Source organism: Stegodyphus dumicola, chromosome X2 (genome assembly GCF_044657685.1).
Source record: "Stegodyphus dumicola isolate Sdum_Otavi_A_Nest chromosome X2, ASM4465768v1".
Lineage (NCBI taxonomy): Eukaryota > Metazoa > Arthropoda > Arachnida > Araneae > Eresidae > Stegodyphus > Stegodyphus dumicola.
The window spans coordinates 48,630,780-48,647,324 of NC_140781.1; the positions used below are offsets into that span (position 1 = coordinate 48,630,780).

Here is a 16,545-nt window from a genome sequence, read left to right on the forward strand (position 1 = left end):
TGTTTTAAATGAACGTAATGTTATTTCTCATGTTTCAAATAACTAAAATCTTTCTAGCACCGTTTTTGCAAAAATTACATTTTTGAAATGTCTGCAGGCCACATAAAATTGCTTCAAAGAATGCACAATTGGAGATGAATTGCTTCCACTATCGAGCACAGCCCCTGATTCAGTCCAATCATATTTGTGAATCAGTAGGTTTAAGAAATGTATTATATAGGCAAGGTATATTCCCCCCTTTTTTATTCCTATTAGAGCTTCCAGAAGCTCCAGTTGTGGAAGTATTATTCATTTAATTGGTGCTAATCTAGACTTAGCTAAAATGGAACTTGTATTCCAGCCTGTTCTGAATCTAGTTTTGAAGTAAGCTACTTTTATATCTCTTAAATTAGCACTGCAAAATTTGTGCACATATATTTCTTTAGATTAAAATTCTTTTCAGTAGCTTCTGTTGATGGCTAAATATTGTTGGTAATTGTTTTTTGTGCACCACTCCTTTCATTGTGACTGCAAATCATTAGGTAAATGTTCATCCCAATCACTTCCCTTTTCCTAAAGTGACTGTAGTAAAATTTTGATTCTGATTGTAAAAGGTACAGTAAAGCTGATGGGGAAGAAAACTTTGCCTCAGGTATTCAACATGGTGTGTTTCTTAGCTTGCATTTTCCCAAAGCATTAGACTTTCCTTAAAATGCAAGACTAATAAGCTTCACCTTTACTTTCTGTGTCTTTCTTTAATCCAATGGTAGCAGGGTGGGTAAAGTTTTACAGTGTCTGCTACAAATCCAGCCAGCCATTACCTTTTCAGTGGTTTAGTAGTAAGTACAGGAACATTCAGAATTTCAAACTCTTTCAAGGTGCCTGCAGTGCATATTCTAGAATTAAATCACGAAAGAAAATTCTTATTAGCACTGATGAAACTTTGTTTCTTAATTTTTAGAATATTACTTTAAAAAATATGCCATCAAATGAAAGCTATTCTTACGCTCATCTTCATTTGTAATAAACACATCTGGTACTTTCACAATAGTAATTTATACCCTATAGTACCAAATTTTAAGGTAATTATTTTTAAACTTCCAGCAAAATTTCTAAAGAACATTACTATAAGTTTTAAAAAATTTCTTTTAAAGAATATAACTCTTTTTTACTGTGATTTCATAACAAATGTATAATTTTCAATATTGCTCAGGTAGAAATTGTTTTGGAATATTAAACTGTTTGTAGGATTTTGTTTATCAGTTATTTTTCAATGCATTAAATTTTTTTCAATTTACATATGTGCTAGATCTTTCAAAATTTGGTATAGGAGGCTATTTTCCAATCTTACTGTTTAGCTAACTGTGGCATTTATTTTTCTCAAAACTCTAGTATGCGATTTAGTAACATTCTAATACAGTCAAAAGTCGTTAATCCGGACTCGTCGGGACTTCGGCGATTCCGGATTATCGATTTTTCCGGATTATAGATCATCAGTTTAAATCTGGTAAGATGGCATGCAGAAATTACAAAATTAAAAATATGAAACCGTAATTAATGAAATAAAGAACAATTATGATCTAAAGGGTATCAAAATTTACAAAAAGAAAAAGCTTAATATTTATTTGTTTACTTTATTAAACATTTCTTTCAATGTAAGTTGCTTCGTTTCATGTGATAATACTTTCTCTTTAATTCTATTAAACAGACATAATTTCTTGTTTAGTTACAAAGTTCCGCTGTTCAAGTCCTATAATTGCTGTGTTGAGAATACCGACTAATTTGTCAATCGAAATGTTTTCGTTTTCAATAACCTCTGGGTCACTTTCATCACTATCGGAAGCGAATTATAATGACGAGGAACTTGATTTAAATCATATCAAAGACGGAGTACATCGAAATGAAATACTACACTTAGTATGGAATTATAAACCAAATAAAATAAAAACATCTGCCCTGAAGATAAGGATAGTGCTGACAGATCAACTTCCAATCCGCGGCGTGAAATTGATAAACAGATTAATTCCGCGGCGTAGATACAAATTACATATTAGTAAATATATATCGGAAATTCTATTTGACATAATCTTTCTAATCTATCATAATCTAATAATGACGTTTCTGCCCCCCCCTCTGCCGCAGAGCAGCGTGAAATTGATAAACAGATTTCGGATTTCAAAACATACTTTCGCTTTGTAGTAAATATATATTGGAAATTCTATTTGACATAATCGAAAGTTCAAGCTTACTTTTATAAAATTGCTCTAACAGCAAAAAATAATAAGCCGGATGATCCATTTCGAAGATTAAGGAACATCACAATCTGCAACATTAACTGAATTAGATAACTTTAGCTTAGCGTATAACTCCGTTACACATTAAACGCGCATGCGCACAAACATATTCGCAGCTGTAAGGGTCTTACGCGCTCTCGTAAATGCCTGTGCGCATGCGTGAACGCGACGCATGCGCAGAAAGTTTGTAGCTTTGAGGTCCGGATTATAGATCATTCCGGATTATGGGTGTCCAAATTAACGACTTTTGACTGTATAGTGAAAACCCTAATATTCGTTAGAATTCTGAATGTTTTATTGCATTGTTTGTTTTTTCTTTTAAAAATAAGTACCTATATTATTAAAAACTAACTTTATATATATATATATATATATATATATATATATATATATATAGAGAGAGAGAGAGAGAGAGAGAGAGAGAAAGAAATTTAGAACCAAATCCACAAAGACATGAAAGAAATTCTAAAGCAAAAAATGTAAAATCCTCATAAATATGTAAAAATTAACCAATAGTCATGAAACCAGTAGAAATACAGAGAAAGGAAATACAAAAATAACAAATGCTAAATTTCTTTTTGTCTAGTGATTTAATTTTTAGCAGCATTTAACAGAAATGATACTGGGATAATTTGTTTTAAAATAAAAATTTGCTTTTAAATTTGCTGTTTTATATATATTGAAAGCTAAATTTTGAAAGGTAAAAGGAATGCATTCTTTAAAAGGAATTTCAGGAGCAAGTGTAATTAAGATTAAAGTTATGAAGAAATGGTAGTGTGTATTTAGACTAAACTTCTGTGTCTGTTGTGTTTATTATAATTTGAGACTGCATTATCTGTGCCAACCTCAGTTTGCTTTTCTCTCTAATTTTAAAATTTGTACTGTTACATCATTAAATAAAGACCAAAAGTGTTACTTATCTATAAATCTTTTTGTTGTGTACCCTGGAAATGACCTTTTGTCAGATAAATATAGTCAGATTTTATTCGTTGCCACATGTTTTTATGTAATTGTGTGCATTTCAGCTAAATTTGCAATCAGCTAAATACAGTCAAAAGTCGTTAATTCGGACACCCATAATCCGGAATGATCTATAATCCGGACCTCAAAGCTAAAATCTTTCTGCGCATGCGCCGCGTTGAAGCATGCGCAGAATATGATTTCGCGTGCGCGTTTAATGTATAACGGACAGTATAAGCTAAAATTATCTAATTATCTATTTCAGTTAATGTTGATGATTGCGTTGTTCCTTAATCTTCGAATTGGATCCGGCTTATTATTTTTTGCAGACTGTAAGAGCAATTTTATAAAAGTAAGCTTGAACTTTCGATTATGTCAAATAGAATTTCCGATGCTGGAGCTCCCAAAGGATCTACAAAACGAAAGTATATTTCGATGTCCATCAAACAAAAAGTGGAATTGCTACAAAAAATGGATAAAGACATATCCTTTGTTTATCTAACCGTTCCGAAATCTGTTTATCAATTTCACGCTGCTCTGCGCGGAAGGGGGGGGGAGGGGGAACTTGGCGGCGCGCAATGAACTGGAAGTTGATCTGTCAACACTATCGTTATCTTCAGGGCAGATGTTTTTATTTTATTCAGCTTATAATTCCTTACTAAATGTAGTATTTTATCTCGATGTACTCTGTCTTTGATATTATTTAAATCAAATTCCTCGTCATTATAAATATCACGAATACAAATCAAATAGTTTTCTGGTTGCAATTTTCTAATTTCGGCTATGCGTAATGTATGCTTTACGCATGTGCGCATTGAAAGAAATGTTTAATAAAGTAAACAAGTAAATATTAAGCTTCTTTTTTTGTTAATTTTGATACCCTTTAGATCATAATTACTCATTATTTTATAAATTACGGTTTCATATTTTTAATTTTATAATTTCTGCATGCCATCTTACCAGATTTAAACTTATCATCTATAATCCGGAAAAATCGATAATCCGGAATCGCCGAAGTCCCGACGAGTCTGGATTAAAGACTTTTGACTGTATGTTGTCAGTTAAATGGGCTGTTGGCTAAGTGTCTTGTCAGCTAAATGTCCTGTTTGTTAAATGTCTGTATTGACTAAATGCAGTGGACATACTCTTGTTATGATTGACCAAATGATTATGATTAATTATTATTAATAATTATGATTAAACAATAATGATTATCAAAAAATCATAACTGTTTATGCCTTGGAAGCTAATTGTAGACAATGTGCCAGCTTTGGAATTTTCATCAGTTCCTCATTAATTTGCGATTCAGTCAGTCTTTCTGTTTCTTCGTATTAATGTGGTAATGAACTACATGTGGTTTAACTGGAGCTTAGGTCCTCGTATTTGTCATAAGTAAGCTGATGGCTGTGGTACTGTCTTTGTCAAAAATAAGGTGCTTTAAATCATATTCAATAAATGTATACCATTTAAAATAATTCAAGCTTTGGAAGTTTAAATGTATGTTTGCATGCATTCTCATTAACAAATTTAATCAAAATCATATTTGAAGTACTTACTCAATTGATAATAATGTGAAATTGACACTGCCTGATATTCTCCTTCCAGTTTTCTGGTAAAGGTGAAGAATGGCATAGTTTTAAGGCTCAATTTAATTCCTTTATATCTTCTAATAACCAACTTGATAACTTACATAAATCATTTTATTTTAAAACTGCATAGTTTTTAATGCTGAGCAGATTCAAAGGAGTGAGGATACTTTTAGCTAACTTTTTGTACTACAGTCAAAAGTCGTTAATCCGGACTCGTCGGGATTTCGGCGATTCCGGATTATCGATTTTTCCGGATTATAGATTATCAGTTTAAATCTGGTAAAATGGCATGCAGAAATTATAAAATTAAAAATATGAAACCGTAATTTACGAAATAAAGAACAATTATGATCTAAAGGGTATCAAAATTTACAAAGAAAAGCTTAATATTTATTTGTTTACTTTATTAAACATTTCTTTCAATGTAAGTTGTTTAAGTTGCTTCGTTGCTTCGTTTTTTATGTTATAATACATTCTCTTTAATTCTATAAACAGACATGATTTCTTGTTCAGTTACAAAGTTCCGCTGTTCAAGTCCTATAATTGCTGTGTCGAGAATACCGACTAATTTGTCAACCGAAATTTTTTCGTTTTCAATAACCTCTGTTACTTTCTTCGCTATCAGAAGCGAATTATAATGACGAGGCATTTGATTTAAATCATATCAAAGACGAGATGAAATACTGTATTGAGTAAGCAATTATAAGCCAAATAAAATAAAAACATCTGCTCTTAAGATAAGGATAGTGCTGACAGATCAACTTCCAATTCATTTCACGCCGCCGCGGCGTTAAAGATAAACAAAGTTTAGATAAACAAACGTTAAAGTTTAGATAAACAAAGGATATGCCTTTATCCATTTTTTGCAGCAATTCCACTTTTTGTTTAATGGACTCCGAAAGATATTTTCGCTTTGTATATCCTTTACATATTAGTAAATATATATCTTAAATTCTATTTGACATAATCGAAAGTTCAAGCTTACTTTTATAAAATTGCTCTAACAGTCTGCAAAAAATAATAATCCGGATCCAATTCGAAGATTAAAGAACAACGCAATCTGCAACATTAACTGAAATAGATAATTAGATAATTTTAGCTTAGCTTATCCCGTTCGTTATACATTAAACGCGCATTCGTAAACGTATTTTGCGCATGCGCACATGCAAATTCGCAGCGGTTAAGGTCTTACGCGCATGCGTCAATGCGACGCATGCGCAGAAAGTTTGTAGCTTTGAGGTCCGGATTATAGATCATTCCGGATTATGGGTGTCCGAATTAACGACTTTTGACTGTATTAGAGCATTATAAACATAAAAGGCTATTCGTTAATCAACATAGTTCTGAGCTTATAAATCTAGAAAAAGTAAATTGTGAATGTGCAGTGAGTTGCAGTTTCTAGTTGACAAATTAATAAAAATGTCTGAGACTTAAATCTTTAGGTTTAGAAATAGATAAAGCAAGTGCCATTATTATTATAAATATTATAAGATTTATAAAGACTCAAAAAAGTTTATTGAAATATCTTTGTAGACTTCAGAATTACATAAGTAGGAAGATGTAATTAGTTTTCTTAAGAAATGCTGTTTATTCTTAGAAAATTTGCGTGGGCACTCAGATTAAATGAAGCTGAAATATGTAAATAAGGTTAAAAGCCTTTTTATAGACTCAAATCATGAATTGTCAGCCTGTATTATTTGTATTTCTGGATTACATCCTGTTCATAAATGTCATGATATGCTCAGAAGGAATTGTATGTGTCTTAGTTGACCACAGAACTAAATCTATGGCCATATTTATTAGTCCAGCAACCTAAGCAGTGTTTGTTGTCAGGCATCAATAAATTTAGTTGTTTTTATTATTATAAATTAATTAATTTATTTTACTTCTTTTTATTTCCCAGAAATTTTCTTCTTGGTATGATTTAATTCAAAGTATGTAGAATAAATTATTGATAATCAAGTTTTCAGATTTACTTTCCATGAAACTTCTGAAACATATTTCTTCCTTAGATAGTTGCAATTAGCTACTTTTTAGCTCAACAAATTTCAGTAAACTGTCCGAAAATTGTCTATATTTTTACTTCTGGATTTGAAAGAAAACTGCATTTTTAAATGAGCTATATGTGGAAAGTTATTTAAATGTAGAAAATAAAGCATATCTAGAGATAAAAATTATAATTATCTCTTTAATGTTAGTTTTTTCCCACAATACTAAAAGGATGATCATTATATACATTATTTTTGACAATTTAATACACAGGTATGAGTAGTAAACTTCTTATACATAAATTAGCCCTTTAATGTCAGCTGTTTTTTCATATGCAGTATAAGTAATAAACTTATTTTGTATTTAGTTTCACTACAACATAATATTTCAACTTGGTATTATATATTAACAAAAGGAACAATTTTACGCTACAGTCCTGACGATAATATCTTGTTTCGTTTTTTATCTTTTTGTCTTTTACATTTTTATTAGAGCAGCTCACTGCATATTGATGAGTCAATTTGGGGTTCTTTTCAGTAGAAGAGAAAAGTTTTAAGGGATGGCAATCTATCAATGGCAATAGATTTTATTCATTTCTGGAATGACGTTTTGGTTGTATGTGTTTTTTTACAGTACCCTGCAGTATAAAAATTGCAAAAAAAAACATATAAATTTCATTTGGTGTCATGGGCTGTTGAATATTTTCAACATGATTGTTGATTAAGTTATTTCTCTGACATAATTGTTCAGCATAGTGTTAGTTTCTAGTATAGAAACATAAGATCATTATGAAAAAAATTCTTTTAAGAATTGTATTATACACCTATTTTCTTTGACATTCATGTGAATGCATGGAGAGCCAAAAAATAGAAATCTTGGTAGGGGTCAGTGGTGGATTTTTTCAACTCAGTCTCAGAAAATGTGCAAATATCTTCAAAGTCATTTTCCTAACTAATTTTGTTATCCGAAGATGTGTGAAACTCCAAAAAATTTCTACATTCATTCAGTAAATTTTTATAGACTTTTATTAATATTTGAAATTTTGTAGTTACAGTTTTTCCTCTCTGCATCATCCAGTTTGCTTATTCTATTTTCCATTTTCAATTACAGCATGCAAATTACAATAATATTATTTAAAAGCTGTGTTATGTGCTTTTAATAATAAGGTTATACAAGTTTAATAATTTGTTATGCAACTTTACCAAGTAAAACATTTAGCAAATGCAATATATCAGAAAGGAAACGGCTGTTTCACTATGATTTCAGCAACAAAAAAATTAATGAAAAAAAACCTTATTTTAATGAAATTTTTTCTTATGGTCAGGTAACACAACTGAAAACAGAAAATAAGCTAAAATAAATAAAATAGGATAGTCTAAATGTTTAAGTCTGGAAATGAGACACCTATACCACTTACAGCAATTTACACTGCACTTCTATACAACATACAGGGAAAACCATTAAACAGTTAAAATTTAACTTTTTTAACATATACAAGTTTTTATAAACAGTTATTTAAAAATAGGATTTTCCAGCCACTTATCAGGCTTTTATATAAACAACTTAAAATTTTTAAAGCTTATAGGCAGATTCATTAGTCTGGAAATTGCAAAAAATAGAAAGTACAGACTAATATTTATGTGTGTAGAAAACTGCTTGTCTAATAAGTTATTCTTTTACTGTAAATTTTTTTTATTCTTTTACTGTAAATTTTTTTTATTCTTTTACTGTAAATTTTTTTTATTCTTTAGCAGTAAATCATTTTATTCTAATCTTTACTATGTATTTTAACTGAGTTTAAAAAAAAAAAAAAGTTATTCATTGCTAAAATCTTAAGTGTATTTGTCAAATATTTTAATGTCAGGAAATCATTCAAAATTAAATGTTTTGGTTTAGTAGCCGTAATTATTAATTTCTTTGAGAGCCTCGGCAAGACAAGAAAATAGATGTTGTAATCTTTACAGCATTTTTGTGATTTTTTAGAAGAAAATTTATTTATCTTTCAGAGTGTTGATGTGGGGTATGACATTCACCTTCTTCAAAAGCATGTTATAATTTAATCGCACGGCTAGATTCAAAAGTGCTTCATTATTTGGGACAACAGTGGGCAAATGGATAAACATGGGTGGTTATCTTTAGTTTATTATTTATGGGGCAAATAAGTTGGTTGTATCTTTTTTTTTTTTTTTTTTTTTTGCTTTGTTTGTATCATGTATAATGTGAATATTGATTGTTGGAAAAGCCTCCATGAATGCATTCAAGCTGTCTAAATTTAATCTTTTATGTTTCTCAAGTCTTTCTTTCATGAAGTGAAACTTTCCGTATGTTTACATATACTTTTCATATACTTTCAACAACTTAAAATGTGTAAAAATGTAATGCTGATATTTTAGATCTGTAAAAAGTTTTCTATTTTCCCCTAGAATTCTTCTTAAAATGATGCAGTAACTGGCAAAAGACTGAGTTGAGATATTTAAATTATGTATTTATTGTAGAACTTTATGCAGTAAGCTGATGTATTCTACATTTTTACTTGCTAAAGTAAATGCTAGAAATTTCATTTCTTATTGCAATAAGTTTATTAAACTTAGTGAGCATAAATTAAGACTTTCTAAACTTAGTGAGCATAAATTAAGACTTTCTTTTTTTTTAAAGTGCAAAATTTAAAGTTCTTCTTGTTCAATCAGTCATATATAAGTCTTTTTTATGAGCTACTAAAAATAAAAATGTAATTTGTAAAAGTAATTGATTAACTGATCAAACTGATGGACTCTCTCTAATTATTTTTGTTAAAGCAAATAAAAAAATATAGTACTTTTTACTATCAGACTAAATACGCGACTATTTTCAGAAATCTTTTCCACACTAGTGGCATCATAATTGAAAAATCTAAGGCTTAATTCAAATTTAGATCTTAAACATGTTAGATTCATGCTTGTGAAGTTGTAAATACAAGTTAATGTAAAAGTTCTTCAGCCTCACGGAAATATGTTAATGCACTTTTTGGCAGTAAATTTTAATTTTGATTCGATAGAAATCATTTAAAGATTTGTATTTTTCCTTATTTTTCTTAACTGTAATAATAGTCTGCTTGTGTGTAACAGTTTTGTGTGAATTGAATTTTTCTTTCTTAGTCAGATAGCTTAACACGTTGACTGCCCAACATGAGATAACTCATATTAACGCTCTTCTTCATGACACCCAATATGAGTTATCTCATAGTTTCTTAACTTGCTACTCTTGCGCCGCTACGAGTTACTTACTTGCTTAGTGCTCGTTTTAGCTGTACTGAGGCGACAAGTCGAAGCATGTCTGTATGAATCAGCTCATAGTGGGCTTCTGCGAAGAGCTTTGTCTAACAAAAGCTGACTACGAGATAATTCAAAGGACCCTTTTTTTACTCTCCCCCCAAAAAGATTCTGTAAACTTTTTAATGACTGTTACAAATCATAATTAGTATTTTTAATAATATAATATGATTAAATCAATTTGGCTTCTTGGACCGGAATCTGAAAAGTGCCGTGGCAGTCAATGTGTTAAGTGGTAATTTTGTGATAGCGTTAAGGTTTTGTGAGTTATAAAGAAAATCTATTACTTCAGATTAAATATACATGTCTTTATGCCTACAGAGGCTGTTCACACATTTTTTAGACGATGTATATTGTATTCACAAAACTAAATTACATAAAATTCTTGTGTTTTAAATCTTCTATTTGACATCCCTTATTCTGAACTATCTTTCGACACCACAATTTCCAGGATAATAATGCCTTTTGAAGTGGCAGAAGAGGTATTCTATCCCATTCCTCTCGAACACCTTTCCAGAGTCCTGTTAGGGTTTTGGGACAACGTTTGGATAATGCAGTTTTTAAAAGTCCGAAAGCAAAAAAAAAAAAAAAAAAAAAAAAAAAAAAAATGCATAGGTGACACATCGGGAGATTTAGTAGGGATATCAGTGAAGGTTATGGCCTTGATACCAGTTTTTTGTTCCATTTCTTTTAGGAAATTTACAGTGGATTTTGATGTGTGACTGCTAGCTTTGTCTTGATGGAGTCTCACAGATTGATGTCACTGTGGGTAAAGCGATGGTATTTCATTCAGAAAAATTGGCGATAAAATATGTTCCTGATAGTATTTGGAGTTAATCTTGACATTTTTTTTGCACTCTCTTTATTTTTAACTTGCCATTATAAGAAAAACCAGCAACAATCATGAATCCCTTAAAAAACTTTCTTTCGATTCTTTGAGCCATGTACTTAAATTTTTTTCTCCCCTTTTATGATAATAAATGCCTCTTTTTTTTGTTACAATCATTTAAATACACCCATGCTTCATCTATTGTGACAATTGTTTTCCATTTTTCTTTGGGTAAGTGTTTCTCATATAGAATTCTGCAGCGTGTCCTGCATTGAGCGATATGCTTTGGAAGAAGACGATGCACATTGCGTTTTTTCGCTTTCTTAAGATTTAAATCAATGTTTATCATTTTTTTTTACAGTGGACACCGAGCATTTTAATGATTTTGCAACTGTCATTTGACTAGGGGGATTTTCTTTTAACATTAAACAACGTACCTTTGCAATAGTCGAAGATGTCCGTTTTTTCCTTGGATACTTGTTTGGAATTTTTGTCCCACTTGAGGCTCCAGTTTGACTTTTTTTCCTTTTTTATTGATGATATTACCTATCGTCACTTTAAATATCACAAAACCATGACTCTCACATTGTTTTTGGATAACGGAGTATGCATATTTCTCTTCGGAAAGAGCGTAAATGTAGCCTTCGAAACACTGCTTTCTTAAATTCGCCATTTTGAATAAAAACCAAACTTTGAAGCGATAATTTTGGTCAACCAAATTTTCAAGCGATAATTTCAGACAATAATTTTGGCATTTAAAAACATATTACAATTGCAATTACTTCTTTTGCAACAAACGATTTTTTATTACCGCTTACCAAAATCGTCTAAAAATGTGCGAACAACCTCTGTATGTAATTGCATAATATACATTGAACCTTCTTGTGGTAATTCCTGAGTGACCTGTATAGCTAACTAAATAGTGACTCAGTGACCTCTTAAATGTAGTTAAATTTAGAGATCAAAATCGTGTGGCACGAGGGTAGTCATACAAACGATAAGATTCACTGTATTTACACATTTGTGCACCCATACATGCATGCACAGGACACACACAACATGTGTATTTGTGTATGTGTAATATAAAATATTTTATTATATTTATTTATGTTCTTTAATAACAGGTCTTTTACATTCCATTCCTCATAAAATAAAGGAACGTATGGAAGATTTATTGAGGGAATGTGTCCAGGAGACAAAACTGAATGGCAGAAGGAAAGCTATAACTGAATTAAGAGATATGCTAGAAAATTATGTTAATATCAATGATTCAAATGGACATAGTTCTTATGAAAATACACCTTTTTGGACTTATAAAAAGAACTCTAAATGAATTAATGTGTTAACATGTTTGACAAGTGTTTTGTTCTGGATATATTTTGTATGAATTATATTTATAAATGCTAAATGCAGATTTGGAAAGCATTTTGCTATAATGTTTCATATCTGGATTTTTTCCACAAACTTTGGAAGTTGCTTGAAAATAAGTGTGAGTAGTCTTTCAAAATTTAAAATGAATGTATTTATAAATATGTACGGGGAAGTATTTTTGTTTAGTTATTTGTTAATAATTTGCAAAGATATATTTTGTATATCGTAATGTTTCATTTAAAAAAAAATTCTGAAACACTGCATTTTATTGGGTGCTTGAAAGTAATGTATGTAGAAATTTCTTAAAATTTTCAAGAAAATTCCCTTTTGGTTAGGTTGTTAGTTTTCTCAAATGTAAAGATCAGTGTAAGGAAGCCATAATTATTTATAATTTATAGAGGGTGTGATAAATGATTGTATTTGTGCTAATATGCTAATGTGTGTATTATTGCATAAAGGACAAGAAAAAAAAATATTTGTGTGTATTATTGGTCTGTTTTAAGTGTTGATAATAGGCATCAAGTGTGCATTTGTAGCTGAAGGAATTTTAAAATTTCATTTATTCGGAAGAAAGTGTAGAAATTTACTTTTCAAAATAAATATTAATTTTAGCACATTAGAGTTTTCCAGTATTTTCATTAAGATGCTACAGTTGTTTAAAGCTACCGTTCTGTGTATAGAAATTAGCAAGTAGTTAACCCTATGAGTAGCAAAGTTTTATGGATCTCTTCATGAAGATCTACACGTAAACAACATTTATTTTTTAGATTTGCACAACTGCTTATTTTTCTTTGGTTTTTGATCCTTCTATACATTAGGTTGATATTTAAAAGAAAATAAGAAAATTTTAAATCAGTAAAATCAGTAAAAGTAATGTATTAGAGACCACACAAAACTGATATGCTGTTTAGGAAGTTAATGATTGTAAAGAAAGACCAATAAATTAACTGCTGAGATGAATTGCATTTACTGATAAGATTAATGATGTTTTTTTTTTTCATAATCTGAAGAGTTGTAACTATGCTGCAATTTATGTAACCCCTTTTTTCTATTTAATGTGAATATGCAGGGGTTGTACAGAAGGATGAAAATGCATGTTTAGAATCTTAATTTTGTTTCTGTCGATTCTAAGCAAAACACTAAAGTATCTACCATATTTTTTTACATTATTTATAATTTCAGAAGGCTGTCTGAATGTAATTTGGGCTGAGACTAACTTGGGATTTCAAAAATAAGTTGGTACAGTGAACAACCTGACTCTACACAGAGCAGATTATGTGACTGTGTATTTGGTGCTTATAATGGGTTTATCTATAGAGACTGATTCAAAAATCATAATAGCGTGTGTTGTCTAGGGCAGTGTGTCATTTGTGTGATACATTTGTGGAAGGGAAATGAGCTTCAGTAAGATTGAGACAGACATAATAATAATTGTTATCTGAAAGAAGGTCATGATAGCAAAAGGATCTGCTTGACTTAATATACTTCTACCAACCTAAATTTTGACCCGAACAGTGTGAAAGAAAAGTATATCCAGCAGAGCTGCTGTTGCAGAAAACTCTGTATCCCAGATGAATGCAAATGGAAACCGCAGTGATTCCAGAAACATAAAACATGGAATGCTTATCAGTGAAAAAATGAGTTGAAACTCAATAGATCAACTGCATACTATTCACCACTTTAGTGTGTAACACTTTAGTGTATACATAGTAAATGATGAAAAATTTTTCAACCAATATCCTTCTTTCATCAGGTAGTCATGTTAGAGATTCTATCAAGTTTGAGATAATTAGGCATTAGTTTTAGAAAGTCTCATTCTCCCCTTAAGAGTAAGAATAGAACCATTTTGTGACTTTTCAGAAACATAGACATTATTTCCTATAAATAGATGCACCTTTCAAGACCACAGCACCCTACTTCATTAACTGGGAACTTAAGTACATAGTATGTTCCCTGGCCTGTGTAATTACAAGACTTAAATGTCATAAAGTCATTGTTTTCTGTGTTGGAAATTGGTGAAATCTTTTATCTTGCTTGAGTGTACACCAAGGAAATGGAGTTCATTTTTCTTTGAAGACTGCCGTAACATATCACTGATCACCATCCAGCATTTTCTGTGCATCCATTCCAAGAAGGCTTTAATTCTGAAAGCTTGTCGTGTTCTGTATTAAACCTGGGTTTATTTGATTTTGGCAAAACACAAAACGGCTGTCTGCCTTAGGAGAGGTATCCCTTCCTGGAGGATTTTCGAGAGAAAACTGGCCTCGATCCGCATTACATATGAGGAAAACCATGAAAGTAGCCCATGCAGCAAGCCCATTCACTTGGAATTGACACAGGTCAAAATACTACCGTTCAGCAAATCTGCTTGGCCACTGGTGGACCTTTGTATAATGTGCCCAATATCTTATTTTGTAAAATGTTTCCATTATTTTCTACATCCCATGTGTGTGTTTCAGTGTTGTTTAAAATAAATGTTCTTTACATGATCATTGTATTATAAAGCTTTTGTATACATTATATTTTTGTTTCTAAATAAATTTTAAATGAGTTGTTTAAAAAATTGTATTATTTAATTAAAAATTTTATATTAAGTTATATTTTCTGCATCCTTTGAATTGTATGAAATTGTTATCAGTTGAATTTTACTTTAAGTATCTCTGTATATATTAGGATAAATGTTTGATGTATCCTTTATTTTTTCTTTTGTAATTAATGCATAACTTAGCATTCTGTAACAAAACACTGTTGGTTTTCTGCATTAGTAATTTATGTTCCTCGACAAAACCCCACTAGATGAAATCATATGAGAAAACGTTTCTGTAATGAATCCCTGCATGATAAATACCCACATGGACGAAAGTGCATACAGGTAAAAGTTTACACTGATAAAAGCTGACATTGATAAAAGCCTTGTGAATAAATGGACACATTTTTTTATCAGTATAATATATTTATGATAGTAAAAAGAATATCTGAGTGATTTTTTTATGTCTCATAAATATGTCTGTTTAGATGTTTTATCACTACTGTTTTTTGTTTATTTTATTAGATTAAAAACAGACTTTTTTGCTTTCTGATTAAACAGTTAGCTATGAAGTTGTGATAATAAATCCGAAAATTAATTTTATTTATTTATGTGTTTTATATATGTATATAAAAATGAAAAATATCATTTAAAGTTTCTCAAAAACTATTTTTAGTGTTACAAAGCTAAATTATACATATGTTTCAGTCTTAAAAAGGGGGCGGGATGTTATTTAATTAAAGAACACAATAAAAAGTATCAACAATAAATATCTTAAAATATTAGGATATGCGTTGAAATCTTTTATTCAATTCAGATAAGTATTACTTTATTCATTCTGTATAATGCTAAGCTGGAATTAACAATTACATTATTCATGTTTAGTTTAATTAGGAAAAATACGTTTCTGAATTGCTAAATCCTGATGCTTTTATCAGTGTTGGTCATTTCACTTTGATTCGTGTCATATCAGTATTTTCCACAGTGTTTGTTTTGGGGAAGGGCTTTCATCCAGTCGGGTTTTCTCAAATCAGCATAATAAAAACTCTCTAAATTTAGTTAAATTGGCTATAAACATAACTTTGATTTAGCATTCTTGAATAAGTCTTTTAAGATGATTTTGTTGTTAAATAAAAGTGTATTTATAAATACTTTCTTATTATTACTCTAAAAGTCAACTATATTTTATGCAATAATCATTAAGTTTGCAGTAAGCCAGTATAAAATATTTTAGAGGCTTTTACGAGCATTTGACTTCATAATTTGAAGTTTCATAATTTTTCCTGGAGAAATAATTTTCTTGCATCAAAATACGTATCTTTATAGTAAATTTGAATGATCTTTACCTTACATTAAACATTTACCAGCATTAATTTGCATCATAAATTGTTGAATTTGTTACACATAATGATAATCTTATGCATTTTTCCTAAGATAGAAAAACACTTATACAAGGAGGCACTGTTTTACGTGATTGTGATTGTCCACAACTATTTAAATAATAGTAATTGAAAGATAACATTAAACGATGAGGGGGGGGAAGTCGTTTGGAATGAAATTTAATTAATTTAATATAGCTAGAAACATATCAAAACCTTCACAGCATTTTAATTACAAAAGGAAAAATTTTTTTTATGAACTGTTCGCTGTCTTCAATGCAAAAGTTTTTTTTATGAACTATTCATATAACGTTTCTGGA

General features: G+C 30.2%; 1 protein-coding gene across 3 annotated transcripts in view; it reads left to right on the top strand.

The window, feature by feature from the left end:
* The window catches only part of LOC118197875 (divergent protein kinase domain 2A-like), a 61,245-nt gene extending 45,248 nt beyond the window's left edge, over positions 1–15,997 (top strand). For 2 of the 3 annotated variants that reach the window (XM_035369444.2, XM_035369438.2), the window contains exon 7: positions 12,073–15,997. In XM_035369444.2, the coding sequence (XP_035225335.1) occupies positions 12,073–12,281 (209 nt within the window). In that variant the 3' untranslated portion in view covers positions 12,282–15,997. The remainder of the gene's footprint in view (positions 1–12,072) is intronic. The other variant, XR_004759673.2, reaches the window with a different exon arrangement.
* Positions 15,998–16,545: the final 548 nt, after the last annotated feature.